Source organism: Thunnus thynnus, chromosome 9 (assembly GCF_963924715.1).
Source record: "Thunnus thynnus chromosome 9, fThuThy2.1, whole genome shotgun sequence".
NCBI lineage: Eukaryota > Metazoa > Chordata > Actinopteri > Scombriformes > Scombridae > Thunnus > Thunnus thynnus.
Window position 1 is genome coordinate 8924303 of NC_089525.1, and position 20538 is coordinate 8944840.

Here is a 20538-nt window from a genome sequence, read left to right on the forward strand (position 1 = left end):
AGGAGCTGGTGAGTCTGAAAGGTAGATTTCTCTCCAGTTGTTATCTTTCATGTTGAGACTTCCCTGCAGGTGTTTCTACGCTCTTGGCAATGCCAAGAATTAACCCTTTCCCACCGCAGCTTCATAGCGCTGGGTTGATGCCTAAACCACATGTGTTTAGATCTACAAGACTGAAAACATATCTGCTCCCGGGCAACACAGTGATATGAGGGCAGAGGTCATACCTCAATGTAAATGTCATCTGCTATGATGAAGGACAAATGGGCCGGAGTGTAAAGAAAGGATTTTCAGAGAAAAGGTTAGTAAGAGAGAAAAGGGCCTTGAAAAAAGTCAGCATTTGTGTGTCTGTGTGTGTGTGTGTGTGCAAAGCATGAGGTCATACTGTGTTCTCAACTCTGTGACACACACACACACACATAGACACACCTTTCACCTGCCATCTCCATTCATCAGTCTTCCGCTCTCCCCTAAGTCAGACTTTTCATTAAACTCAAATTACATTTCCCCAGTTATTTATTCTTCTTATTAGCCATGATCTCATCCCCTCTCCGCTGCTAATTATCACATTAATAATAGAAGGAGATGTGTGATCCATTAAGGATAGGAGAAGAGGAAATATGGGTTGAGGAAGGAGGATTAAGAGGAGCGAGGGGTTTGAGCGAGGATAGGGAGCCGAGACAGGTTAGCGTTTCACATGATAGATGCCAGTCAGATAATTTTGCAGAGACATACAGTACCAGTCAAAAGTTTGGACAAACCTTCCCATTTCCATTTCGACTGCTACTGTAATTTAACGTGTTATCACCATAAAACTCTTCCCACTGCTGATAGTCTCAGTTTTCAGCTTTTAGTTTGTTATCCAATCTCTGCAGCGTTATTGTTCGCCGCCAGCAGAGATGATCAGATCGGTTAACTCTGGTGCTAACCTAATCTAATCTAACACCAATTACTATGCTATTAGGTCCAGTCTGAATGAGCCAGTCGCCTCTCACATCAGAATAAACACCAGAGGGGGAAGAGGCGTGGGAATGCAGGTGTTGAAAGAATACATAATGGAGTCTGATGTTTTTCACACCATCTGATGGATCACACCTCCACCTCCGAGCATACAGACAGGGTCAGAGGTCAGGGTTTGCGGTGTGTAAACACTGTTGTTGTTACTGTTAATATACTATACTTGTTCTGGCAGCATGTCATGTTGAACAAAAGAAAGAATCACATTTAGACGATATAAAAAGATCTGTAAGGGACTGTATGAAAATGATTGGGGTGGTGAAGGGGACTGAACTTTATGTTTCACTTTGTAAAAAAGAAAGGTCCTCCCCAGGGTTAAGTTTTCTTTAAAACCCTCCTCTTGACCTATAAAAAATACAACCTCCCTACAACATGTCAAAATAATACATGTGCTTTTTTGTTGTCATTCCTCCTGTTCATACTGGTCATTAGAAGATCCCTTCATAATGCACTTCTAATGTAAGTGATGGGGGACAAAATCCACGGTCCTCCTTCTGTGTATTTAAAAGTTTATCTTAAGCTAATATGAAGCTTCAGTTATCTAGATTAGTCAAATCAAATCAATATCTTTCAAAGATGCTTTTTGTAGTGCCAAAGTCCCTCTTTTTATTACTATATTTCAACTGCAGCTAAACAGGAAAACACTGTCTGTTAAGACACAGAAATACTTAACTAAAAAGACTGTAGCTGTGGAAGATCCACTTTATTTGACTAACTCAGATGGCTGAAGGCTCATATTATCTCCGGATAAACTTTTAGACACAGTTTTGCTCAAAATGAGGACTGTCGATTTTGTTCACTTACATTGTTAGCATATTTGGAGGGGATTTTCTAATTGTCAGTATGAACAGGAGGATTGATTATTGTGAGCAAAACCTGTTTGAATGTCCATATGGACGCCCAACTATTGTTTTAAAATGGACTTGATGAACTGTGAACCTATCATTTAAAGGACCAGTGTGTAGGATTTAGTGGCATCTAGTGGTAAGGTTGCAGATTGCAACAAACTGAAAAGCCCTCACCCTCTCCTTCCAAGCATGTAGGAGAACCTACCATGGCTGTGAAACTTGTGAAAAACGCAAAAGGCCCTCTCTAGAGCCAGTGTTAGGTTTGTCCCTTCTGGGCTATTATAGAAACATGGTGGCGCAACATGGCGGACTCTGTGGAAGAGGATCTGCTCCCTATATAGATATATAGGGCTCATTCTAAGGTAATGAACACACAATGATTCTTGTTTTCAGGTGATTATACAGTAATGAAAACATGCTTATGAATATTATATTCCATTTCTGCCAAGTCCGTTCACTAGATGCAACTAAATTCTACACACTGCACCTTTAACTGATTTGCAAAGGAATTTAATTAAATAAAATATAAATGTAGGTCAAGAAAAAAATACCCTTCTCTGCTTTCTCAAAAAAGTCAAACTACCCTAACTTCAGCAAAAACAAACGTTACAATACCCCTCCCCCTTTCCGACGGACTCTCCCCCACTAATAATTTCAGTGCAGTCCCTAAATCAAATGTTTACAGTTGACATATCATCTAATCTTTTATCAGTTATCACACGCGCATGAGTTTACAGTGTCATTAGATCCAAAAGAGGAATGGAAACTCGATGTTTTGAGTTGACACGGCATCACATCTATTATCATAGTTATCAGTGTAACGCTCTTTGATGTGGTGAAAAGTGTTGCTCCTCTGATCTTGGCTCCAGTTGGGGATGGTAAACACGCCTGATAAAAAGCGCCACATTTAGCTCCGAGATCACTCCTCAAGTATCAGAGACATTCAGTACCCGACCCCTCCAGCGCTTACCCCCACACACACTGCATCTAAATTTATCTGCATGAAACAATATGAGAATGGATGCCACGTTTGGCTCTGGAGCAGGTCCTATCTCGGAGGATAATGGAAGATGATCCAGAACAAATCTCGGAGTGAAAATGTACCTGGAGTGAATTTGCAGGCATATGCCCTCGGAGATGACATGGAGAATTGCTTGCCGCAAGACATTGTAATCTCTCCATCATTTTGTCTCCTTTTCTGCCTCCCTGCACCTTCCTATCGCACTGTTTGGTCCAGCTTGTAATCATCCCCTCAGGACAGCTCTGCCCACTTGCCAACCTGATGTCCCCTCCTCAGATTGAGGCTCTTTCCTATCTTTGTGACAGACTCTCTTTTAGCACTTTGAGAAAACGCACAGAATTTATTCACAGCCCTCCTCTGGAACAAGAGGTAAAACATTAACCTGGAGCACTCCTCGTCTGAAATGTGTGCCTCTGCATTGATTAAATTCCACACATAATTCACAAAGAAAAAAAAAAACACCGGATATCTATAACTATCTAAGCCAAATTGAAACTAGGACCAGCTGACGGCGCGGGCGGAAAAGGAAGAAGTTATGATGTGTGCAGCCAAAGGACAGGGGTGAAGTGAAATATTGCAAAAACCAAATTAGATTCTGCAGGGTGCACAGGAGATGTTGGATAAAGGAGGAGAGAACGATCGAAATGGCAATTAACTAAGCGAGAAGAAGGTGACAGCACGCCTGATATTAATAACATCCCATAGAGCCAAAGTCAAGATTTACACTCACACTCAGTGGGAGAGTGAGGCCCCCGTGTGAAGCTCATCAGCTCAAGGCAAACTTACCCTTCAATTCACCTACACTCCGCTAGATGTGCGGCTGGAATATTGCAAATTCAAGAATCGGAGGAGACTATTTGTATTATTTAGAAAGCCAATACACCTGAGAAGGACCATGTTGCTGGCTGTAGCTTGTTCTAGAGTGTGTATTTGTCTGTGGGTGCATTTAGGATGCGCTTTAAATTCAAGCAAATGGGACACATGATTTACCTGTCTGTCATTTCCTGCCCATTCCAGCAGAGGGAGTGGTTTGCTGGAGCAGGTTCACGGCTGCACAGCGCCTCCCCGAGACCACTGTAGAAGGAGCTGAACCTCTTCAGGCTGGATATGAACTCCCTGAAGTAGGTAAAGACAGAAAACGTTCAACACATAGATGGACAAAGAATGATACTGGTTCATTTTAATATGACTTGCACACTTCAGCAGGGAGAAAAGCAGAAAGATATAGAGTCCAAGAGAGGAGAGAAACAAAGAGAGGAAGACAAAGAAGAGGCAGAGATAAAACGCGAGAGGGAATTCAGCCTGCTAACGGTGAAAGCAAGTCGATGAGATCCCCCTCGAGAGAGGGAGAGTGAAAGAGGCTAGAATAAGCAGTGTCTCTATTCCTAATTGACATTAATCTAGCCATTGTGCAGCTGAGGCCAGCGGCCCCGCTGGGCATTATTACACTGTTCATTTAAGCCTGTTACTGCATCAAGGGTGTTAAAAACACTCGAGTGGAGAAAGATTGAGTGTCACAAGGAAACAGGAGGAAACCTGTCCACAGTGTCAGGGGCAATATTTGTCTGTCAGACAAAGGCAGCAATCTGTAGAGGAAGTGCTGCTTCATCAACTGGAAGGGTCTCAGCCTGGATTACAGTCCCTGATTTCCTCACCTGCGGAGGCCCGCCAAAGTCTCATCTGCGTCCAAGGATGAGGGCTGGGTGTTGCGGGCTGCAGAGGCAGCGGGAGGTTGAGGAGGAGAGGATGCAACAGAGCGAGAGGCCCGCTGAGGAGTGTGTCCACACATCCCGCTCACCTGCCGAGCAGAGAGAGAGAGAGAGGAGGAGAATATAAGCAACCAGCATTGAGCGAGGGTATTCTGCTCCCCAAACCTCTTCACCCCACTTATGTTTCATTGCTTCCAGTTCCTGGACCTAAGCCTGTTTATTCAAACTCTTAATAACAATGACACTGCAGACAGTAAGAACCTGTCAGCAGCCAAACTGCCGACCTTACTCAGCTGAACCACTCCACAAATTGTCATCAGTTTGGGTTTGTTTATTTTTGGGAGGGATGAAAGTGGGGGATTTGCATAACAAACAAGTCATTGTATCCTCTGCCAGCCATTTCCGCCTTGTTCGAATTTGTAATCATAACACTCCAAAAACGCGAGCGTTGAAAACAAGGCCTCTCGTTTGCTCCTCTCCCCATATAAATGCCATTGTGTTTCCTAGCGGGACGCACATAACAATAATAAATAAGAAGTCCCTCTCTGTCTCTCAGAGATAATGGACCTGGCACATTCTTTTCAGGTGCAATAAAAATGCAAATGGATGTTAATGTTTAGCTTGTGGTTTAATGATTTGCGGGTGGTTTAATTTCCCCCGGGGATACTGGCCGAGGCTGAAATCTGCCATGTAATGTTAACAGCTAATTGTGCCCAGCTCCCCTTTAAGTGAATAGGCTGGCACCACTGCTGCTGAATACTGATGGGACCCGATAGAGCAGCACCGGACATCTTTATATAGTGGCAGTCGAGGCCACGCACACATGCACACACGCACACACGCACACACACACAGTGTATTTGCTCAGCTATCCTTGTTAGGACATTGCATTGACTTCCATTAATTGTGGACAGCCTAACCCAAACCCTAACCTTTACCTGACCTCAATTCACACCTTACCCCTAACTTAACCACGACCTCAGAAATGATGTTTTGCCTCATTAGGACCAGGCTTTGGTCCACATGAGGACTACCGGTCCTGACAAGGTCAGTGTTTATACTGGAAAAGGTTCAAATGAGATAATAAAAACGGGCACACACACACAAACACACACACACACACACACACACACACACACACACACATGCACTTCCCTGCATAAATAAAAATTTCATCCAATCCTTCATTTGAACATAATGCACAAAGGGCCATTAACATGATAAACATGCACTCCTACATAATATACTCATTGCCAACACACACATATGTTACATAGACACACACACACTTGTGTAATGTACTTGAAGCAAAACAACTTTAAAAGGAGCACTGGACAGAGGATAATGTTCCATGTTATTTTACTGTGGGCGTGCACTGCAATACTTCCTGTCTTTTTTTATTATCAAGTAGTATAACAGCAGTTACATAGTCCCAACTATTGGCCTGGAATAGGATTAACTTTCAGGACACAACATTCCCCCCTTTCGTAAAAAGTGTTACGTCTACACTTAAAGAAAGTGGGGTAACAAAATGTTTTCAAAAATAAATATCCTCTGCAGTGAGAACCTGGGTGTTACTTCACCTTTAACAGTAAGCAGAACAGTTTTTTTCTTTGAACATCGTTACAGCAACAGACTATATGTCCCTCTTGTATTCTCAAGTGACATAGTCTTTGATCCAAGTTGGCTGTTTTCTATTTTGTACAGTCCCTTGTAGCAGACTCTGTAGGCCTCTGTTCTTCTGGTGGAAGAGTGAAGGCCTCCGGCAGCACAGACAGGTGTGAAGCGTCCCAAATCTGCCCATCAGTCAGCGTGTAGCTGTGAGGTCCTTTCTGCTGTGTCACTTTAAGAGGCTCATTGAACTTGGACTTTACTTTCTTGACATGCACAGGGTTTCTCACGCACACAAGGCTTCCTGGGTGCAGTTTAGGAGTCTTGGCATGTCTCTTGGCATCAGTGTATGTTTTCGTGTGTAACTGTTTCTTTGCAACTCTGTCTCTCAGTTCATGATCCTGAGCAGCTGTGAGCTTTGGCTGGATAGAGAGTTTGGTTCTCATCTTTCTTCAATACATGAGCTGGAGGGGTGATGTCCCTGTGGTCGCATGTGGTGTAGCTCTTTAGACTTGAAGGAACTCAGTGACATGAGCTTTTCACGGAGCTTTCTCTCTCTGTGCAGTAAAGATGCTTTCTCTTAACTATTTAGCCTCTCTAAAGCCCCATTTCCTTCTGGGTGGTAGATTGTAGTCCTGATGTGTTGGATATCTTGATCTCTCAGGAAAGAGGATATTTCTGAGGAGATTAGCCGTGGGCCATTATCTCAGTCATTTGAACATAATGCACCTAAGGCTATGGGGTTTCCATTTTGAGTAAACACAGATCTCATGAAGCTAATCACTGTAGCAGTAGTGCACTGTGGAGCAAAACACACCTCTGGCCACTTTGAATAATAGTCTACCATGGTGATAGCAAACTTGCAGTCAGCAGAGCCAGTCTGGAATGGGACAACAATGTCTAGTGCAAGCTTTTGGCAGGGCCCATCAGGCAAAGGGATTGGTGTCATTGGTGCAGGAGGCGGTTCTTGTTGTCTTGTCATTCAGCTGACAGGACACACAGGTGGCATTGACAGGCTGTACCAGCGCATCCATCTTAGGCTACCAATACAAGTCTCTGAGTCTCTCTTTAGTATTGACAATGCCTCGGTGGCTCTCATGCGCTAGGTGTACCATGTGGGAATGTAGCCTTACTGGCACTGTTATTCTGTGACTCCCTCTCAGAATAAGAGACTTGTACATGGACGTGTCTGAAACTCAGGAGGATTTTCAACAAACACTGCATCCCTGTGTTTTTCAATCCCAGCAACACACTAAGACAGAAACTAGTCCACCTGAAAGACTGCACACCCAAACACAAGAAAAGCAATCTAGTATATGCAGTCCAATGCAGTAAGGAATGCAAAGACTTGTATATCAGGGAAACTAAACAACCATGGACAACAATGTGCATATTTTGGATAGGGAGGATAACTGGTTTCAAAGTAGAGAAACCATCCCTCAACAGAGGAGGAGGTCTACGACACCACTTATACCCCACCTATAATGATGTCCTTTCATCCCTTCCCAGGAGATTTAACAACCATTCACATTTGGCCTCATGTGACAACTCCAATGACTGTCATTAACACCTAGTGGTTCACCTCAGGTGACTCCAACGACTCTAACGATTGTCAATACTACAGCCAGGAGAACTAACGAACCAAGTGGTATCAATGATAATGACCCCACAGAGGATAAATACCTGGGACTCCCTACCAGGCACTTAGAACTAAAGAAGCCCCTTGGATGTCTTCAAGTATCCACAAACTAGTCCAGTTGCCCTCGATTCAATCATGACCTGGATGCCTGAGAATCTTCACAGACATCCAGTATCTATTATCATGTTAGGGGATGTGCCTAATTCTACAGTGCACGTTATTTTCATCTCTACTGAGACAGCATCTTTCAGAAAAAGCACAGTCAGCTCGGGCATAACAACCTCCCTCACCTCATGTTGAGCGGCACACTTTTGCAGAGTGCCCAGTCTTTCCACATGATTTGCATATTTGGCTTGTAGCAGGGCATTTTGTGGAATTTGTCAAGTGCTTTTCTGAATCACATCTGTAACATTTGCATGTATGTTCAGACTTTGTTTCACCTTTTCTTTGGTTATTTGCGCTGTTGGAGCGTTTTTGTTCCGTCCTTGGCAGCGTTTTTATCTCCCACACTGGCACTTCACTGTTTGGGAGTGCACTGGCATTGCACGCAGCCAATTCCCCTTGATCTGAATGGCCTTATCCAGTGTCAGTTTATCTTCTAGTAGCAAACATTCACGTATGTATCCACTGTGGGCTTTCTCCATGATTTGATCTCGTAGCATATCTTGCTCTGCATTTCCGAACTCACACAAAGTGAGCATCTCACCTTGCACAGAGACGTATTTTGCAATAGTTTCATCATGTCTCTGTGCTCATTGGCCAAGCTTATGTCTCTCAAGAAGGACATTTACCTTCTACACAAAATATGCTTGCAGGGCAGCCACAGCATAATTGTAGGTGGTACCTGTTTCAGTCAAGGTATAGAAGATCCTCTGTGCTTCGGTTCTGACGCTATGCAACAGCACAACTCACTTTTGGGTATCGGGCCACTTGGCTCCTTCCACGTCAATCACAAGTAGGTAGTTTCAAACATTTTCAGTCGTGTTTCAAATGGCATTGCAGGTTCTCCTGGACATTGTAGGAAAGTGGGAGGCAAAGGAGTAGTAGTCACAGCCATCCTCGTCACTAATTTTGTTAAGTATTTGTAGTAAAGCACTTAAAAAGAAGCACTGGACAGAGGATAATGTTCCATGTTACTTTATTGTGGATGTGCATTTCACAACTCCAGACACTGCAATATTTCCTGTCTTTATTTCTTATGAAGTAGTATAACAGCAGTTACACAGTACCACCTATTGGCCTGGAACAGGATTAGCTTTCCGAACACAGCAACTTGTTTATTGCATGCATGCTGACACACACAAATGCTGATCAGCTGTAAGACAGAATCATCAGGGTTAATCAATACAGCCTTGTCATCCAAGGATACGGTGTGATGATAGCCACCACAGTCTATACATACACACACACACACACACCTCAGCCCATTGTCTCTGCCACCCCATTCTCTCCCTCAACATCTTCCTCTCATGTAATTCTCCCCGTCCTCCTGCGCCTGGAGCGAGCGCCGGTGCTCCCACAGGCCATGATTAATGTGATTGGAGCTGTGTTCCTCCTTTTGTTTGTGCGTTCCCGGGAAGCCGTAGGGGAGTTGTGGCACAAGGGAGAGACTGATTCAGCACATCCCCCCCTCCCCCCACACCTTCCCCCCTGCCGATTGTTTCCGGATTCTTCAAGGAAGGGGCTCATTAGTGGGGTATTAATATCACCCAGGGCTGGACTAACACAACCAACAGGAGAGTCTGCAGATAAAGCCTGCCTCAGCTTGAGTGCTCTGAAATACAGTATCTGCACACTTTTATCTGCACTGAGCAGCCCGCCTTGCTAAGAGAGAGAGAGATGCTGACGGCCAGTAATACAGCACTCACAAACACACACACACACACACACACACACACACACTTTGCCACTTTGCAGTCCACGTGTGCATACACTTGCTCACCTGCATCTCAGGTTCCATGTGGCGCTCTGCTTGTGCAAACACAGTGTAAAGATAAACTCCAAACAGATCAATGGAAACGCATGTGGATCCCGACACTCCTGTATGATCAGGATTATACGTTCATCTCGATCATAAGGAAGTTAATAATAAGCAAACGGTTTGAAGAGGAAGGATGATACAATCAGTGTTGAAAACATGGCGGGGTGCCATGCCCAGCTGTAACAACATATTGAAGAATATTTGGTGAGTAATGTTTGTGTTCCAGGGGAGTCGAGGCTCAAGGGAGAGACTGAGTCAGCACTCGGCCCTCCTCCTCCTCCTCCTCCCCCCCCCCCTCCTCCTCCCTGCTTTGTTGTCACCAGCAAAGGAACTGACTTCTGGTGAAATGCACACATTATAGGCATCCTATTTCAGCTCAACCTTCCCTTTCAGAGTCTCTCAGCGAGGTGAAAATGAGGGAGAAAGTCTCACTATTACGTCAGAGGGGAAAGTAATACCAGACAGCTATCAGGGTCATATCTTCAAATGGATACTGCAGAGTCTGGGTTGTAAATGAGGAATTTGGTGCAACAGACTCTTTTAAGTCTTGTGTGGTGTAAATGGTTTAAGAAATGTCTCGAATTGTAGTTTTAACATGTCAGAATGTCTCCAGATTTGAATAAAAAATGCAGGGCTTTGAGGGAAAATATGATGGATGTGTGCATGCAGGTGTATACTGTGAATATTAAGCATTTTCCTACACTGATCAAAGCTTTTCGAAATGTAAAACTTGTATTCACACTCACTATCTGCACAGATTCTTTCAGTCTAATCTCCAAATCTCACTAATCAGTTCAGCTCAATACGCCTGTTAAATAAATCCGCCGCTTCACAAATTTTCAGCTTCACATCAACGAGATATGACAACAAATCCCCAAATAGTTTGAAAAATAATGAATTATTGATATTTTAAGACAAATTTGGCTTACAAAAGCCGCTCTGCATGGTAAAACTGTTGTTACTAAAACCTGCATACTGAACCTAAAATGTTAATCTCATTAAAATAGACGAGGCAACAGTGCAGATCAGACTCAAGTTCAAAATGAGACATTAGTCGTTTGTGCATCAAGGTTAGAGAGATGCAAAATTGATTTCACACTTCTCACTCACAGGTCTGTAATTCCTGTAGCATTCAGAGCTGTGAAAAGCTATTAAATTCTTCTTTTGATTTTATAGACATCGTTCGGATGCAGATGAAACAGCCGGATCTGTGAGACTGAAGTATGAGAACATGATGTTTTCTTCAAAGTAGGACAGAAAACATGTCTAATGTGAGTCATTAAGAAGATGCAATGAGAGGGTAATTGTCTGCATTGAAGATTTGAAAAATGACTCTGGTATGGTATTCAAAAATGTTTACTTGAGATTTGTGACTAATTTATCAATAATTATTATAAATTATATAAATAATAACATACAAGTAAGGCTCAACAAACTTGAGAAAACTGGTTTTATCTAAAGTTACAGTCATATTTATAAGAGATATGCCAGTAAAGTTGAGATAGTATACAAAAACACCCCAGTCTTTGTGTTTTTAATCTGGAATGGATGTTTTCATCTTTTAAAAAACTGGACAGGTATCCAACATGTTTGCATATTCTTTGATATTGTCTCCCCCCCTCCAAAAAAAAAAAAAAAAATCAATTACAGGGCCAGATTGCCCATCTCAGAGGCCCTGGGGCAAAAATGGGCCCCTATTGGGCCCCCCGTTTGTCACATTCTTTGTGCATTGTGTGTATGTAATGTATGCAGAAGTATTAGTTAGTAAATAGGAATTAGTTATTGTAACTTGTTTTATTTAGGAATATGTGTCATATAATGTTCAAACACCAGGCGGTGAACCTGGAGTCTTCGGTCAGCCTGAAGTTTCTGAGGCCACAGAGAAGTTGTCTGGTTTATTAGTAATCCAGCTTTGTCAATTATAATCAGTTAATTAAGCAAAAATATTTTTCATAATTATTTCAAACTCTTATATCTGTAACGTACGCGGGCCAACAAATGACAGATTGAGCCTTTAAGGACTTATAAATACCACAGTTTGTCTTCTATAATTCAGATTAACCATATGACTCGATAAATAATGACTTAGAGATTTTACAACATTAATGATTTATTGCATGTTTAAAAGCTCAAATGGCTCTAACTGCTTAAAAAGTCTGACTCTCGTGTCTACAGTGGCCCACATGTTTGAATGGATTAATCAGAAATAAAAATGCAGCAGAGATTTAATTAGCGCTCTTGTTTCCTCAGTGAAGCAACCGCTTGGATGGGATTTGATCTGCTTGAGCTATTTTTGTGCACAAAGGAAAGACAACAAAAACAAGAGCTGATGAAAAGTGTGTTATTGACAAAAAATGTTGCAGGCACACAAAGAGATATGTGGTAAAAGACTGATAGCACCCGAATGTGTCGAGTGTGTAACAATACACAACTCATGTACTCCGCCGTACATCTCCTGTAATCTTGGTAGGATCTATCATATTTCTGTCTCAACCTACTTCCCATCTTCATTTTCAGCCGAGGGGTCGCAGGGTGATGGATGTCTCCTCCACACTCCCCTGTCCTCCTTCCCCTTGGGTTCGCTCCTCACACACTCTCCTCTCCATTCTTCTCTTCTCTCCCTGTCTTTGTCGCTCTTTCTCTCCTCTCTTTCTCCTCAGTAACTGGTAAAAATAGAGCTTCATAAATCATGCATCCTCTCTCACAGCAGCCCGTAAGAATGAGAGAAAAAGAAATAAATGAGAAGGGGGGGCTGAAATAGAGAGAGAAGGATGTTCAAGATGAGATGTACAGATGGAGGTGGATGACATCAAACTCCAGGAGAGGGGTGGGAAGTTCACAGGAGAATAGATTGGAGCTGCAGGGCTCTCGACTGCCCTCTCTGTCTCTCTGAACATTGGTTGATTCACGCCGGAGTTGCGTCGGATGGAGGATATGAATGTTAACATGCTGGGGAGCGGGCTGGCAGACGATGAGTGGTCATCTCGCCGGTAGAGTACATGTTTCAAGTCCGCAGAGAAGGAAAGAGACGTCTCTCTCACACCTCGAGGACTCTTTTACTCAGATAGAGTCGATCTGTCTGTCACCCTCAGTATCAGGGGGTCTGAACTCTCAGTGGAGGTGAGGTTAAGTGAGAGACACCATCTGCAGCTGCGCCACTTACTATCACATGAAACCACCAAACAAGCCATAGAACGTAGTAGATCCATAATGTTGCTGTACAAAATATTGCAGTATCTCTAAAATATGATCCACTTTATTTGACTAACTCAGACTATCGAAATTTTTAAATACTACAGATTCCCTAAGGGGACATGGGCAAAAAATATATATATTGAGGCCACAATTTACTACATCGAGCACTCAAAATGCTATCATGTGTGCACGAGATACGATTCATCCCCATGTTTTGGTTAATTTGTGTGCAGGAGATAAGTGTATATACAGAGACACAGCACAATAGACCAGCCTTTCTCCCCAGAGCATGAATGCATCTGTTCTAACTATCGGGTGTCAGACTGTGGCTGCCCACTGTGCCTACATAGTTAGGATGGGTATATAGCACAACAATATAATAGGATGGGTAAGGATAGGATATAGAATATAGATTCCTTGTATATAAAATGTACTTGGAAAATAAAGAGATTCTGATTCTAACAGGATGATGAATGGATTTCTGTCAAGTGTCAACAAGCACTAAACAGTCCAAGACTGTCTGACTATACACAAGACTGACTATACACATTCCCCCGTCAGGTTGGTGAAGGTGAACGCAGAGTTGGAACATTGAATCACAGCTGACACAAAAGGTTTGTGACTTCACATCAGGTGAATCCTTTGGAAGAAGTACTAAGACCTTTTACTCTGGCCCGACACCACAGGGGTCTTAACTGTGTGTTTACATTTACCGACCTGACTGGGAATGTGTATATTCAGACAGTCTTGGACTGTTTAATGCACTCAGTGATGCTCGAAAAGGTTTCATGATGTTCATTTTTGCATATTGTTTGTCCTCTGGGCTTGTTTTTTGACAACAAAACTAGGATTCATTAGTGTAGGCGTTTATTTGTCATAAAAATCTGGAAATGGAAATATCATTTTTGTCCCTAATAAAGATGCCTGTTTACCAAAAGTTCAGTTCAACCCAGGTCAGGAGAAGAGTTGTGAGAGAAGGTCAGCTGACACTTGATGACCCATTCAGACAGACAGTCAACACAGGTTTAAGCCACATCAGGCTGCAAGCAAAATATGAACTGCACCAATTTTCACCAGGACTGTCTAATTTTTCTACAAACAAAAACTTACGTCATCTGAATAATTTTTGAAGAAGCTCTAATCACATGAGGATTCTAGTGATTAGAGCTAGTGGCCTTCGTTCATTCTTATCTTTAATTTTAAAATAGAGGTGATAAAACTGATTATAAGCACATCATTTGCAGAGAACCACTTGCAGCAGAAAACATATTAAATTGTGGATGCGTGGGCAAAATCAAGGAAAATGCTATTAAAAGAATCTCTTCCTTTACTTCTATTATACCCAGGAGAAAAAGATCAGACCATATAACTCCAGTCCCCTGGAACCTTCACTGGCCACTCGTTGTTTTCAGGTTACAATTCAAAATCCTCCTTTTGGTTTGCAAAGCACTTGCTGGTCTGACTCCACAGTACATCTCAGACAGCAGATCTCTGTCAGGTCACAAGGTGGAAATCTCCTCCATGTGCTGAGGGCACTTTCAAAGTCTGGTGAGATGGCATTCAGTATTTATGCACCTAAAGAATAGAACAGTTTGCCTGCTGAACTTAGACTTGCTCCAACACCGAGTTCTTTTAAAAGCAACCTGAAGACTTTCCTTTTCAGTCAAGCACTTTCTTAAATGAACACACTGTACATTTACAGCATGTCTGTTTGTACGGGTTAGGAGTTAATATGTATGGATGTATATGTCATTTTATGCTTATGTATGCATGATGTTTCTGTTTATTTGCACATTTTCTTCTTTTTCTTCTGTTTCTTCTTCATGTAAAGCACTTTGAACTGCTTTTGTATGAGGTGGTGCTATACAAATACATTTGAATTGAACTGAATTTTTCATAAAAATCATCAAAAAAACTTCAAATGAGATATGATGAATCTGAATTTGATCATTAAACCCACCACCAAGAAGAGTTTTCGCACTGTCCCTGCTTTCTGCTGCATTACAGTGAAAACAATAGCATGACTGACAAAAAAAATGTACTTGATGAAATGTTTAAGCAACTCTACAAGTTGGTTTTGATTCATTACATACCCAATTTGTAGTTAATGGGCTAAAACATGAAAAACGATTGCAATTGTCCTTTAATCCCCAAGTCCATTCAGCCAAATCCTAAACTGTTATTTGAAGTAATCAGGTGTTGTCTAATTTTGGTTGATCTCCCATGACTCTTCAGTGAGACAAAATTAGCTGTTAGGGAAACAATGCCTCTGTCCCTTCAATGACACCACTGAGCAAGTGTCTCTGCAAGATTACATTCACACACACAGACACACACTCGACCTTGTCACAGAGCTGAACAATACACTGACATAGTAGCTTTAATCCCATATACTGGAACCAGACTCCGAGCCATAAACATAGTGTAAAGTAATCTGCGGTGACTGGAGCTGCAGTCTTAAATAAACCCACACAGACTTATTTAATTTTGGATAAGGATCTCTCTCTCTCACACACACACAGAGAGGAAGAGTGATTTCCCCCAAGTCAGCGTTTCATGGATGCAGCCACGCCCTCAGGCTGCAGAGTAAGTGAGGTCAACCTGTGTGTTAATAAATGATGGCTTCTGAGTGGAAACCTGGTCACCGCGGGGATTCAGGGTGTGAGAGTCAAAAGTTCAGCAGATATACAGGAGCAAAAGCACATCCAGCTCTGTAACTCTGCAAGAAAAAGACCTTCATATTTCATGAGCACTTCTCCCTGACTTCACATATGGGCTAAGAACAAACCTGACGGTTTTATTGCAGTGGAAACCACACATAACGGGTCACTGCTGCTGAGGAGTGAGAGACGTGTTGCAGCGAGACGTGCTGGGAGCATCTGTCTGACTGCCTGAAAAATACATGCTTTTTCTCCTCTCTCCCGTTCATTCATATTATTTCTCTTTCTTGATTCAACCCTGACAAAAGGTACAATCTTGGTTTGAATGTGGAGAAAAAATGTGTTGCGTTATCTAAGAAAAATGATCATAAACTGGCCACTGCTTGTCTGCCGTGAGTGTGTCTTATCACATGATGTCTTATCACAAGTGAAGAAATTTAGCCTGGATCACTTGCAACCTGCAACAAAAAACATATCCTCCCTCACTTAATAGGTGTCCTCCAGTCTGAAATCTACTTTCTAAAACACACTCTTTGACCTATTAAACTAAGCTAATAAACAAAAGCGGAAAAGGACAGCGGATAGTTAAGCCGTGCTGATTGGATAATGACGACACTGAAGTTACTGAGAAGCAGTGTGTGGAAGTATTTTGGTGGTTACACCATAGACGACAAAATTACCAATGAAAGCAGCTGCCTTACTCTACAATGCCAACAAATCTGAGGACTCACCAGCCAGTGTACCACACGAGTGATCAAACAAACGTCTGACACAGTTCAGTCTCAAGACACATAGTGCAGTTGTATGACACCACATGGGAAAACATACAGACTATACTGAGCAGAAAGATGCCTTCTCTGACCACTGACGGATGGACGTCGCTGGCTATAAATGTGCTTATAACAGTCACAGTAAATTGTATCTCTGACACATTATGGTATATGAGTTGTCAAACACAACAAATTCATTTGAATGACTTCTTAGTTTGAATTTGTTTGAACTTCGCTTTTTGAAAAAGTGACAGCCCTAGTGTACCTCCAGAGCTCCTTATTGGTGAGCTAGGTAGGAAACTGTGTTTGCACAGTTTCTTTAATATATTGGAAACCATTGTGAAAGCCGAGCTTTATTTTACTGTTATTTCATGAATAAGAAAACTAAATAGGGAGAGAATAAAGACCTCACGAATAGCAGACAATAAAGACAATAAAGATCCCACAAATTGTTGTGTGTGATTGATCCCGGCTTCACATCCATGAAAAGTAGACCTCCAGAGAACAAAAGGGACTGGAGCACTGGAACATTACTGTGTCTTCATCAGAGTCTAGAGTCTCTGACTCTGATGAAGACGAAACGTTAGTTTGTTTGTACAATTAAAGGCTGTGAATTAATCGGTGTGCTCCAGTCTCTTTTGTTCTCTGTAAGTCTGCTGTCCTCGAACTGAGAAGCACCTGAGTCAGCTGCTGTTTGCTGGAAGATGTGCGGAGAAACCTGTTCCATGAAAAGTAGAGACAGAAAAATACCAACAGAAATAAATTGACTTGAGAAATGGAAATAAGAATGTTGCCAGCTGTACAGGCTGTTGACAGTTGACTTACGGAAATAATGACTCTCAAACTCTAAAATTTCCTCAGACGTCCTGAAAAAAGTGAAAATGATTGCTGCAGCATCCAGTATCATGGCTTCTGTATCAACTGAAAATGACAGCGGGATGGATACATCACTTGCTATTGATTGGTTTGGGCAAAACTAAAGAAAACTGCCCTTCCTGGCAACAACAATTCAGCTGACATGAACACAATGTCTGAGTGAATTAATTAAGTGAAACTAAATGGTAATTCAGTCTGGTTAACAAGCTACTTGCGAGTGCACCTTTCTGGCTAAATTCAATGAGACATGAACATCATAGCCTTCAGTCCAAGTGAAAAAGGATGTGATGACATGGGTCTAACATGGAAAATAATAAATATTAAGCAGCACAATTATAAAATGAAACCAGTCTAGGAGTGCAAGGCTGAGGTTTGTAGTCTAGTACCAAACAAGGTGAAACTTTACCAAACAAGGTGATGACACTGCTAGAACAATGACTTCTCCTCTTCCAAACACAATGCATCTTTATTTCTGTTAGGCAACTACAAATTTGCAGGTAGAAGTTAAACAAAGATGAAAAACACTGGGCTGCAAAGTGATTTTGGCATCAGAATTGCAGGTCAAATGATGATCGCTGGAATTTGAAGAAATTTGTTCTAGCGTGATTGTACCTTAATTCTACAGTTTACCTCACAACCACTGAGACAGTGAACAAAATTATTATCTCCCTGATAAATTTCCAGAGTTGTAAAATTCTGTTATTATAAAAGCTGCTATGCCATGTTCTGACATCTGACTTCAGGTTCACTCAAACTCTCAACTGGACTTCCTGGATTTTATTGTCTCACCTTCAGGAAGGCACCCGCATCGACGCAGCCTCTTGCATTTATTATGACACCTAGTTAGCAAATGTGTATGTGTATCTGTGTACCGGACTCACCAGGGCGCTGAGGCGAGTACGGGCATTCACAGCGTGCTTGAGAGCGAGTTTGATCATTGAAGGCAGTCTGAGAACAACAGCCTCCATGTCTTGCTCCCCCCTCATGGCGCCAGCCAGCTTCCCCAATCCGTCTACATAGCTCCTCCAGTGAGGCTGCACCTCGGCTGCTCCCCCCAGGCAGCCTTGCATCACTGCTTGACAGAAGCCTCTGCAAGCTGGCGGCCCCAGCATGCCCTGGCAGTGCGGGCAGTACCACAGCTTCAGCAGGGCACGGCTACAGTCCCGGCCAGGCCGCAGGTGGTCTGTGGTGTTGACAACCTCGATGCCCAGGTTCAACGCCTGAAGGAAGACTCGAGTGGCCAGGAGGGAGCGGGACAGACGGGTCATCATCAGTTTGGGATAAGGGCCAAATGCTCCTGAGTCCTTCCAGGCGCCTCTTACACACTCTTCAGATGCAGAGGATCCACTGCCCCCCAGCAGGCGGCGGTATGTAAGGGGAAAGAGGCGGCCGTAGAGCACCGCCACCATGTGGTCCACTGTGGAATCTGAGCCCAGGATGTAGAGCGACATGTCCAGGAAGAGCTGCCCCACCGAGCTCTGGGCCCCACTGCCGAGACTTGGGAACTCTGACTTCAGCATTGCCAGCGTGGAGTTACGACCATGACGCAGCACCAGGTCAAAAGCCTCTGCAAGAAAACAACAGAAGAAGAATAAGATGAGGTGAAAGTTAGGCCTCCTCTTGAAAGCTGTTACATTCAGCAGATATGCCTCGATAATCACCATAACAATGCCAAGCTGTCAAAAACCAGGCAGCAGTTTATCTCCGAAACATGAAACACACAAATAGATGCAATCCCCCTCAAACACCCATCCATTCTTAATGATCACAGTCAGAGAAAACTTCCCACGCACAGCCTCCTTTCCCCTTTCCCCCAGGTTCTCTCGATCTGTTGTTTTCTCTAATGGGACTGTTCACACATGCACAAAATACACACACACACACACATAGAGAATACCACAGTAATAGATGATGACTTCAAATATAAAGAGAGCAAAGCTGCTGCAGCAGATGAAAAGCAAGATTTGGGGTTTAACCTTTCACTACAACAAAAGAGAGGAATAAAAATGAACTCACAGAATGTTAATAAAAGTCCCTTAAAAAGAGCGTATTAATCTCAACATATTGGTAGAAGCATAGCCACAAGGATGTCTGCGGGGAGAAAAGCATACAGAGCACGCGGGAGGGAGGAGTGCGTGGTTGATGTGAGGAGGGAAAATAATCGGTGGTGTTTCAAGGCACAAAGTGAAGTCTTATCAAGAAGGTGGCACAAGAAGCGAGAGCTCTATCATCGACCCAGTAGCAAAATGAGTGAGGACCCAACAACAGAGGGGATTTAAAGCTCCATTACTGAACTTAGCAGGGGAGCTGAGAGTCAGTGAAATTAAGCTTTGGGCAGGAGAATAGTGAGGGATGCTGAAATCCCATTTATACCGCAGCTAGTCCACTACATCACTTTGTTGAGGGTGATAGTCACAACTGCTTTGTGGAGGCGGGGGGGGGGGGGGCACTGGTTTAGGGGACATTAGAGGAAGTTATTGGTTTGTGCGCTACAACAGCCAGACATTCCATCTTTGTTATTTGATTTTTCTTGCTCGGATGGTTTAATTTCTTTGTCTTCATGCTACTCTGAGGTCAAATGAAGCTCGGCAGACGCACGGAGCTCTGGGTCCTTGGAGAGCACTGAGAGACAATGTGACAGCTCTATTTTGTGTAGAACATAAAATGTGTTTTGCTGTGTGCATTTTCAGGGCACATAAAGTCTATATGAGTATATGACGATGTCTGAGCAGAGGAAATGAGCATCACTCCCTTGCCTTTACTAACTGCCCGTATGCCTTTAACCTGTGCAACTCGAAGAAGAGTTAAATCGATCGAAGAAACAAAAGCTTTTTGCTCCTTTCAACTAGTTTTCAGTACACATATGAATGAGTCTTCAAACCCTCAGGCTGAACTGACTATAGACTATACTGAATCCTCTTGTCACTGGCTGTGTCACCAGTATCTTTTCGCAGTGGAGCTCATTCTACTGGTGACTCCGGCACTGATGGCAGATCAACTGTGATAAACAGTAATTTATGTCCTTGTTAGGAGCTTATTGAAAGACTGAAGAAGCCATAAAAACAATCATGATGTGTGAACTCTAGTGAAGAGGGTTGGTTTCTAAGCTTTTAACCTTATTATCATTGCTTTTATTGGCCCAGTTTGTACTTAAATAACCATTTTATGACTCTCGTGCACTGTGTTACTGTTACACTACATTTTAGCTTGTCAT

At 42.8% G+C, this 20538-nt stretch overlaps 1 protein-coding gene across 1 annotated transcript in view; it reads right to left on the bottom strand.

Annotated features, from left to right (window-relative positions):
• Positions 1-20538, bottom strand: part of gpc3 (glypican 3) — a 112991-nt gene that overhangs the window by 30569 nt on the left and 61884 nt on the right. Inside the window, exons 3-5 of the mRNA XM_067598671.1 lie at positions 18206-18891; positions 4539-4681; positions 3874-3999 (exon numbers count right to left, since the gene is read on the bottom strand). Coding sequence (XP_067454772.1) covers positions 3874-3999; positions 4539-4681; positions 18206-18891 — 955 coding nt within the window. The remainder of the gene's footprint in view (positions 1-3873; positions 4000-4538; positions 4682-18205; positions 18892-20538) is intronic.